The 11,035-nt window shown below is 35.1% G+C and overlaps 1 protein-coding gene across 1 annotated transcript; it reads right to left on the bottom strand.

Moving 5' to 3' along the window:
* Window positions 1-1,129: 1,129 nt before the first annotated feature.
* On the bottom strand, window positions 1,130-2,083 carry LOC150052790 (olfactory receptor 1165-like). Its single transcript, XM_090349219.1, has one exon. It carries the CDS (start codon window positions 2,075-2,077, stop codon window positions 1,130-1,132), a length of 948 nt encoding a protein of 315 aa, XP_090205345.1. The 5' UTR covers window positions 2,078-2,083.
* Window positions 2,084-11,035: the final 8,952 nt, after the last annotated feature.

Raw genomic sequence — 11,035 nt, forward strand, 5'->3', positions numbered from 1 at the left:
CTAAGTCATTAGCCCATTTACTAATTGGGTATTGTTTCTTTGAGCATATTTTTTGAGAGTTGTGAGCTTCGTAAAGTCAACCAGGAAAAATGAAAAATGAAGAAATTTCAAAATGTTCCTCTTTCTCTATCATGGATATCATTTAGAGACAAATGCCCTCCTTCATGTATAAAGTCATATTTTGCCAACACCTGGAGTTCAAATACAGTAACTCAACAGTGTTGGATTCAGACACATCAATTTAAACTGTTCTATATGAGTACAACATCCTTTTTATAGACACCTTGTGATATTATCACAAACTATATAATGAAATATTTTTACTATGCATAGTTTTATTTGCATTTTGAAATTGTACGCCATGGAAATGCTTGTTTTTTATAATACACGGAAACATCTGGATTTCTCCTGTAGTGTTTTAAACCACATCCCACTTCAATGACATGTTTCTTATGTAATTATGCCAAGAAAATTCCTGGTAAATTCAAATTTCACTCTTTACAAGGCTTTCAATAAATAATACATAACCACATTATCACAAACAGCAATAAATGCCATACATTTTTCAATCAAGACATTTGCTCTAAGGGAAAAAGTAATTCACAATTCTGTGTGTACGATAAGCATACCATGTATATACTTGAAAGTTAGATCTGTCTTTGTTTTTTTATTTTCCTTTAAGCTTCGTAATGCGCAGGTTGTCAATTGGAATTGAATGTAAATATATTTTTTAGGTAATTTAGGGGTATTGCCAAAAAATCTTTTCCTTTACAAATTTATATTATGAACCCAAGTTATAAATTTCAAAATATAAATATTGAGGTCATCTAACATTCACATACCAAATATTATACAAACCTCTGGGTAGAACATAAAAGAATTCAATAGTCCTTTTTCTTGTTTCTTTGAATTTGACTTTGGAGCATGACTGATGTTTTAAACTCCTTGCCCTTTAATAAGCAGCGGAGATTACTAAAGCCTGCTGAGATTCAATTACCATAGATGCATACAAACTACCTACCCAATTTTCCCAAGAACTGGTATTCTATTAGTGCGAGAAAAAAAAATCTAGAATCATCCCAAGGATATTTAGGAAATGCGGTGTAGAGAAACCATATTTGAGGAACGGTCAGTAAGAAAGCTTCCTGATGGCCTCTTTCACATCTTTGTTCCTGAGGCTGTAGATAAGGGGGTTGAGCATGGGGATCACCAAGCTGTGAAACACTGTGGCGATCTTGACGAGGAAAAGTGAGCTTTTAGATCTGAGCACGCAGTAGAGGACCACCACAATCCCATGGCACACTCCGATGGCGGCCAGATGAGAGGAGCAGGTGGACAGGGCTTTTCGCAGGGCTCCTTTGGAAGGAATCTTCATGACGGTGACAAATATGACAACATAGGACACGACGATGATCAGCAGGCAGCAGGCTTCATTAAACATGGAGATGACTAAGCAGGCCATCTGGCTGAAGGAGGTATCTGAGCAAGACACAGAGAGGAGGGCGGAGAACTCGCAGCAGAAGTGATTTAGGATGTTAAGTCCACCACAGTAAGACAGCTGCAAAAGAATGTATGTGAGCATTGAGGAAAAGATGCCCCCCCATATGTAAGTGGAAGCTACCAGAACAGAACAGAGATGGTGAGACATGGCTACTGTGTAGAGCAGAGGGTTACAGACAGCCATGAACCTGTCATAGGCCATCACTGCTAACATAAACATTTCTATAATCACAAATGTGCATCCAAAGAAATACTGGGCCATGCACCCGTTGAAGGAGATAGCCTTATCATTAGTCACCAGAAGGTCTAACAGTTTGGGTGCAATGACAGATGTGTAGCAAAAGTCAACAAAGGATAAATGGCTCAGAAAAAAATACATGGGAGTGTGGAGCTTGGGGTTTGTCCTGATGATCAGAATCATGCCAAGGTTTTCCAGTACAGAAACTGTGTAGATGATCAAGAAGACCAGAAAAAGTAGCATTTGGAGGTGTGGGTATTCTGAGAATCCCAGGAGAACAAATGTGACAACCGTACTCTGGTTTCCTTCTTTCTGCATTTGGCTTTGGTTGGAGGCCATCCAAGATCTCACCCTGACCAATTTTTCAGAACAAAGAATGGGTGTGAGGGGGCCAAGCAGGCTTCTCAGGGTGCTATTCACTTGTCAAGTATCAGTTGGGTATTCATGCTCTTTTGATCATACTTCTTCTGCTTCAGATTATTGTCCATTGTGTGATTATTGAAACTTGGAATACTGCTGGACTCCTATTGGTGACTTATTTCTTTCTCATCTAGGAAACAAGGAAAACAATGATTATCTCACGAATTTTCTCTACAAGGGTATCCAACTACATACAGGCTGAAAGAGTGTGGTTGTTCTGAACATGGTTGATGAACTATGAATTATTGTTCAGAGTCAACTTAGATGCCATTGCATGAGAAGGGAGAATGAGAAAAATACATGCAGATCAGGGAGCTTCTATTAATTACAGGAGTAGAAGATGTAACAGATAACTCCATATATTCTGCCATTAGGGGACAGTGACCATTGTGTTTCTGACTAGGTATTTATTTTTAAATCAGTCAGGACAAAAGAGCTGCTGTCTGTTTCTTCAGTTAAAGTGGTGCTAATCCCTCATTCCCAATTCCACATGAAGATTTCCAAGGGATATATTTAATCCAAGCTATAAGAAATACTGTACCTGGAAGGCTCCAACTTCAAAATGATTAGTCAAATAACACCGATAATTCTAGGTGATTAGAGTAACCATAAAATAATCTAAAAACTCTCTCAAATTGTCATCTCATTTCCTTCTTTGGAGATACTCTAGAAACTCCTGAAATTTTATCAACATTTTGTTTGAGAGACTGTGTTATAATCTCATCCACCAGTGAATCTCATGGTGTACTACTTGACTTCTACATCTTCCCTGGCATGATCTTTGTCCTTTACTGCACAAACATAGCTATTTCTCTCTCTCTCTTTCTCTCTCCCCCCCAGAAAGATAAGATTTATATATTATAAGTCATACATATAAATTGTATGACATATACACATACATATGCATATATACACATTATAAGACATATATACATATATGTATCAAACAATTTGGTTAATAATGATATGACAGTGGCTCAAATGTAATTTAGTAAATTACATTGATCAAAATATATCAAAATTTACAAACCATAAACCATATATATATGAATATGCATTCAAAACACTAGAAATAGAGAATAACAAAGTTTTCCTTAAATTAGAATAATTGTCCCTGAGGTAGAATATACCATACACTAACAGAGTATATGAAGTTCTAAACGATAGAAATCAGTTTGAACTACAAGTACAGATGATTCAATTATATTTATATGTTGTGAACTACTACATTCTACAGCTTCACCTGCAAGCAGTCGTATTTTATTCTTCAACATTAAATCTAACACACACACACACACACACACACACACACACATACACATGAACTTAACAAACAATTTACTGGTATCAATCAGACTTGCACAGTGAGCAAATGACAAAGAAATTTGAGTTTTCACATTTTATGTTAAACATGATTGAACAAAAGGTATTTATTTACTTATTGCTTACTACTTATTGTGGTGCTAAGAATCAAACTCAAGGTCTTAAATTTTCAAATCTAACATCCTCAGCCCAAGGCTTCTTTTTACTTTCTTTTTCCCCTCTTATCTTTAAGTAGTGGTACAAAGTAGTCATACAAAGTAATCACCATTCAACAGAGTTTGTGAAGACAGTGCACTTGATCAAGGTCACTCCTACAACATTCACACCTAACCCTCTCACCCCACATTTTCCCTCACTTATTCAAGGCTCAGTTTTAAAGACAAAGCAAACTTACTTTGACTCATTTGAGGAATCCTTCCAAATTCGGAAGGCTAAGATATAAACTAATATAATTGGTTCACAGCTGGATGAATGTACAAGGATTACCATTAGAGGCAAAACTTCATTTTCACAAAAATAAAATTGGGAGAACTGTACAATTGAAATCATTCAAGTCAAGTAATTGAGGTCTCTAGAAGAGTTAGAGCAAAAATCAGCTGGGAACATGCATCTTTGGGTTTCTATGTGCTTTATCTTGGGTCTTCAGTTTCAAGATTCCCTCTACTCACATTATGAATTAAAGCCTAATGTGAGTCCCATCTTGTCTTAATGTTAACCCACTAATTTTTGCTATAGAGAAAGATCCATCACCACATATTATATTGCATTCAGCATTTAAATCTAAGAATGTATTTTTTCATTTTTTTAAATATTTTTTATTGTCATTAATAAAAGGGTTACATGATATTTCCCAAATAGTAGGTGCATTAATTCACATACATTGATACCCTTTCACATGTCTTGGTCCCCATTACTCTCCCCCCCACCCACCACCCACCCCTCGTCTTGGTTTTCCCCCCTTCCCTATCAAATTTCATTGTTCTCCTTCTAAGTATTCTTTCTTGTTCTTACAGGTTCTCACAGCACAAATCTCCAAACACAAGTTATTAAATACTTTAGACTGTCTCTACCCTCTTAAGATCTGTTATAAACACTGTTTTGTAGAATGTGATCAGCATTTTGTCACAGTTGATTACATATATATTGAATTTAGTTGACCAACAACCCTAAATTCTTCTTATACCAGATCAAACCCTTCAATATTTCAGAACTATGTACTGAATTTTGGAAAAATATAATTCATCTTAGTAATATTTTAGCATTACTTATATTTTCCTATTACATTTGAAACCCTGTTCAAATCGTATCATCATTCTTCCTCCTCTCTGCATAAACACATTCCTTAATTGTCTCATTGTGTCTCATATATATAATCGGACAAGCCTTGTTTCATGCATTGCGAATGATTTTACTAATACCACTTAAAGCTAGTAGATCATTTAATATGTAATTCAGATCATGACTGACATTGTAGATACCTTAGACTGAAGGTTAAGTCAATCTAAATTGAAATTCATCCTCCAGCATGAACTTCTATGAGGTCAACATTGCCCCATTTGTTAGGAAATGGAAAGACTTAGAAAAGATCATATTAAGTGAAGTAAGCCAGACTCAAAGGAACTTAGTTAGGCTCAATGGTTTCCCTCATTTGTCATAATCAGTAGAAACCTTGGGCTCTCCTAGCAGAGATTTGCAATAGAGCAAAAACTTGATACAAAAGGTCATATAGTAGGACGCTAAATGAAAAGATTTCTAGGATATAGAAACATAAGCCACATAATGAATGATTGTTGTTTTAAGGTACTATGTTATCTCTCATCTCTTTTGCTGTCCCCTGGTTATCTCATATTGTTGCAGTATCTCACTTTGTTACCTGATATATCGGATATATTTGTATTTGGTTATTTGAAATTGGATAGGAAACGGGGGAAAACAAGATGGGGGTTCAGGGCGAGAGTAATGGGGACCAAGACATGTGAAAGGGTATCAATGTATGGGAATTAATGCACCATCTATCTGGCAAATATCATGTAACCCTTCTATTAATTACAATAAAAATATATGGAAAAAAAGAAATCATTGAATCTCACTATATATAATATCCTTACCTATAAAAAAGTACAATATACTTGTATTAAATTTTCAATATTGTTCTTTCAAATGTCACTATTATCACAATATCATGCATAAGGCATACCCTAAATTAGATTAAAAATTAGGATCTAAGAAAGTTCATTATACCAATACAATGCCTGTATGCCTCTGTGTGTGTGTGTGTGTGTGTGTGTGTGTGTGTGCTGGTCCTGGATCTTAAACACAAGGCCTTGGCCCTGTCCCTGAATTTTTGTGCTCAAATTCTACCATTCCATCGCTGAGACACAGCTCCAATTCCGGTGGTTATTTGGAGATCCACATCTTAGTGGCTAAGTAGAGATAAGAGTCTCACACCCAGGCTGGCTTTAGACAATGATTCTCAGATCTCATTCAGCTTCCCAGCCACTCCTCACATGTTTATATTTTACACTATAGTAAAATCCATTAATATTAGATTTGTTTTATTCTCTACTACCTTTTTATTTTATTTACATAAAATATAAAATATTCTAGAATTACTATCAGTTACAATTTCAGAAATGATTTTTGTGGGCCGGGTGTTTGGCGTAATGGTAAGAGTGCTTGCCTACCATGCACAAAAAGCCGGGTTCAATTCCTTGGTACCACATACACAGAAAAAGCTGAAAGTGCTATTGTGGCTCAAGTGGCAGAGTGCTAGCCTTGAGAAAAGCTCAAGGACAGTGTTCAGGCCCAGAGTTAAAAAAAATGATTTTTGTTATATGTATAAAACTCTGGGGAAGACTGATGAATGAAGTGGCATGTATCCCAAAGCATTGTAAAAAATAAAATAAAATATGGATTTGAAACCTTTTTTTACTACTAAAAGATAAATTTTCAATGACAGAAACTTAGTACGGCAGCTCTATTTCTTAAATTTATCCTGACTATTCTTTCTGCTTTAGGTGTAATCTTAATTGTTCTCCAAAGACTACCACATAATCTTCTTTTTTTGTTTTGCTTTGGTTTTCTGTATCTTTGTTGACTTTTTCAGTTCTGATTGAATGATGTTGTACTTGTTTTTAACTCAGATTGAGGAGAGCAGAGTAAGGAAAAAAATTCCTACTCAACAAACACAAGATATAGGTAAATAGCAATAGATCCCTCCTTCTGTCCCATGCACTCTCAATCTGCTCCCCTTCCCTCCCTCCTTCCTGCCTCCCTCCCTGCCTGCCTGCCTTCCTACCTTCCTTCCATCCAAATGTCCTCTCTTCCTTTCTTTCTTCTTTGTCTCCTGCCTTCCTTCCTTCCTTTTCTTCCTTCTATCCTTTCTTTTAGTATGGAGTTCCAATCCTTACATATGTTCTAAGTGGCTTTAAAACTAAAATCTATTTCTGTCTCTCTGTTCACTGTATCTAATGTCACTAGCCAGCTACGTGGTGCTGCTTTTCCATTTCCTCATGAAGTATTTTTTATCTTTCAATACAAAAATACAGTTATCTTCATTAATATCTCTTCCACATATAACAGTATATTTCACTTTAAATTCTAAGCACTAACACATCATAATATTAAATCCTAGACCATTTCTTCCAGAAATCTTTGTTCATTAATGCAGTCTAAACTAATATCTTCACGTCTATTTTTTTTTTGCCAGTTATGGGCTTGAGCTCAGGGCCTGAGCACTGTCCTTGGTCTTTCTCAAGGTCAGAGCTCCACCACTTGAGCCTCAGCACCACTTCAGGCTTTTTTTTTCTATGTATGTGGTACCGAGGAATCGAACCCGGGTCTTCATGCATGCTAGGCAAGCACTTTAACCACTAGGCCAAACTCCCGGCCCCTTCACGTCTATTTTTAACTACATGAATTCTAGATAAAATTATTATGTAAAAATAAGTCCTAGGAATTATTTTTAATTGATAATAAATGTTATCTTAATTTAAAACTAAGTTCAATTTTTTTAATGATGTAGGAGAAAATTCAGTACCTTTTCTTTTTCTTATTCTCAGCTAAATGAAACTGGCATCATGCCACTGATTTCACAGAGATGTTCTTCAGACAATGTAAGAGCTGTCTGCAACAGAAACATAACACAACTCTTACATTAACATTAGAATGGAAACCTATATATATTTAATCACTGAATACATTCATTAGCAAACTCATTAGTAATTAGCTTCTAAAAATCTAAGTTTGAATATAGGCTCTTCTCATTTGTGGTTAGACAATGAGTTTCACTGACAGTAGATACCACTAATAATACCAAGGAAATTATTGTTTTCTAATTATGAGAGAACATTATGATTAGCACTGTGATTATCTCAAGGGGAACTCAGGCTTAACAGCCAAACTTAGGCATCCTGTTGTATACTTCACATCTGATTGCCTAGCCTTGGGAAAAGCACACACAAGAGAAAATAGGCCCATGCTTACCAAAAGCTGTAGATATGACAATTTGAAGAATCCTTTTTCCTGATTCAGAACATAATTCATTTTATATCTTTTGTATTTTTAAACTACAGTGGAAAGCTGAACATGATGATTTATACTCTTTGAAAATATATACTAATTACATTATATACTCATTATCTTATTTATGTAACCGTAACACCTCTGTATATCATCTTTACAATAAAATAAAAAAGGACTTCAAAAGAAAAACATTATTGGCATATATATGTCTATGCATTCTGCATTTTGAAAATACGAAGGTTTGAAAATGTATACAGAATAATCCACATTCTATTTTCATGCACTTGTTTTGGTGGGATTTTTAAGTTATTTAGCATCATGTCACAAATGAAGCTGATGGTCTCCTTGACTTTTTACAGGTGAGTGAATTTGTTTAAACAGCCTGCTTCTATGAAGCCACAATAAATATTGCAACTATTTATTAATTCAGTAATTGAAGAGAAATATTTTAATATATATTTTAAATTATCCTTACATTTTTCTTATAAATTAAAATTTAAAAGGTTTATTTGTTTTCAGAGAACCAATTAGTATTTATTAAATTAATAATCTCCTTTGTTATTGTTAACACTCCATCAGGAATTCACAGGAAAAATAATTCTTAAAGAGTTATATATAATGTTATGGGAACATAAATAAATATGAATGTTGCTTGAGAAATTAAAATGGAACAACTGTCATATGATCACTCCCTACCATTGTTGGGCATAGATCTTAAAGAACCTAAGTAAATATATAATAGTTTCTCAGACTACAGCTTCCTAAGTAGCTAGCAGAACAGGTGTGAGCCACTAGTAATATTTAATTAACAGGTAATCAACTTTTATTTTTATTTTCCTGTCTGCTATTATTATTATGAGCCAAATATCAGCTCCATGAATCTACAGCTTGGCATGATTGTAAAAGGGGCTTAGGGGAGGGAAATGGGAAAATCAGGAGAGGGGAGAGGAAAAGAAGATGGGGTTGAATATGGTGATAGTACATTAAATAAAAGTAGCAAAATGAAATCCACTAAAACCATTAAAGGGGGGCTAAATAATAAATAGAAGGGGATGATACTGATCAAATTTCATTGTGGGATCATAATGATGATGGGATTGGTTTGACAATCACGGTTTGATTTGGAAGATAATTGGTTTGACAAACTGACAGGTCATTTGTCAGTAGCTGACAGTAACACTGATGAACATACATGTGAGTACTTTTTGTGAAAAAGACAGCATTTCAGGGAACACAAAGAGGACCACTTTCTCTTTCAGTGAACAGTATGCAACAAGGGAATCAGCTTAGGAATAATTTTATGAATTTTGAAGCATGCTGTAACCCTACTAAGCTTGAGTTAGCTGAGCTGGACTCAAATTACCTAGAATATATCAGGTTGTAAGGATACTTGCTACTGACTTTGTGCCCAGTAATGAGTCACACTGGAGTATTGAATGATTCTTGTAGGACTGGAAATTAGCCAAAAATATTGCTAGAGAATTAAGTCAATAATGTCAAGTGGTAATAAATGATACGTGGAGAAGACCACATTTCTCAAAGACACAGACAATAGAGAAACATAAGAAGTGGTTCAGAATGTACTGTCCAGACATACTCTCAGATGGTCCTGCATGTGAACTTTGAACCATCGTCTGGGAAAGAAACAGTCAATGGAGTTAACCAAAGGCAGATAGCCAATCAAAAGCAGCCTTACCAAATAACTAGACCCCACCCCCAACCATTCTTGGGACACTATGTTGCTAGCTGCCCTTTGTATCTGTCAATTACCATCATCTTAAATAAACCATTGTTTCTCCTATTCTGTCTTTTCAAATTCTTCCCTTACTCTTCTCTTACTTGTGGTTCTGAAAACATTAACAAATCATAACCATAAAAAACCAAACCAGTTTTCATGATATCCCATGAACTCAAAGTGACAATCTATGAAAATGAATGTGAAGTAATACAAATAAAATTACACTAAACAACATACATGTCCAAACAAAACAGAGGAAGATGTAACCCTGGGTTTGAAGATAGTTCAATGTGGTCATAAGAGTTTATGGGGAAGGAGCACACAGGAACCGAGAGAGAAAAGGTGAGCAAACATGGTCACAATATAGAATGTACCTATGTGAACATGGAAACGAGCAACTTGAGGGGATGTATGAGATAGGAAGGGACAGGAACCAGAACAATAGAAAGGGTCACATTAATCAAGATGCAATGTACTGATAAATTGACATGCTGAATTGAAACTCCATTCCACAAATGCTTAAAGATGACCACAAAAAATTAAATGATTACACACATAATGTAGTCCACCAAGTTAACACTGAAGTTGGTTTGTAGCAAAATACCCCTGGGTAGAAAATCAACCAACTATGAAATTGTTAAGCGCAACCGTGTATATGCTTCAAATAAATAATAATGATAACAGTTGAAAAACAATAATTATAATCCAAAAGGTTTGTATCATGGCATACAAAAAGTCAGTTGAAAAAAGGAAAAAAATGGGAAAAACATGAAGATAGTCTTTGCTTCTAAAATGGTTGTCCTAATAGATTCCTATTATCTCCTCTTTCTCTCAATCCTTGAACTTCTAATGGTCTTTCTGCACATCATTCTAAACTCTAGAGAGAAGTTTCTTGGAGTACAATCTTAGAAGGCATTTCACTGCAGTGCCAATGACAATGTAACAAATCCATGATCTATAAGATGAAGTCTACAGTATGAGTGCTGCAAAGAAGAAGGTTGTGAGTTGAGGAAAAGATTCTATATGGATTCTTGCTACCATTTGTAAAGGCATAGCATTGCATACAGCAGAGGAGCAGAATAGAGAGCCATGAAAAGCAGAATCATCTCTATTTTCAATGCCTTTTATTAAAAGCACTGATTAAAGAAAAGCCGTTACATGAAAAAATGGGTTTCCAAATACAGCATTTGTCTTTTTTTATTCTCATTTTCTTATCTCCATAGTAGAAAGTTTGAAATATAATTATTTCAGAAGCTCCTCAGATGAGAAAGCAAAATACAATTTTTTAATTA

This window comes from Megascapheus bottae, chromosome 16, assembly GCF_031878675.1.
Source record: "Megascapheus bottae isolate mThoBot1 chromosome 16, mThoBot2.hap1, whole genome shotgun sequence".
NCBI lineage: Eukaryota > Metazoa > Chordata > Mammalia > Rodentia > Geomyidae > Megascapheus > Megascapheus bottae.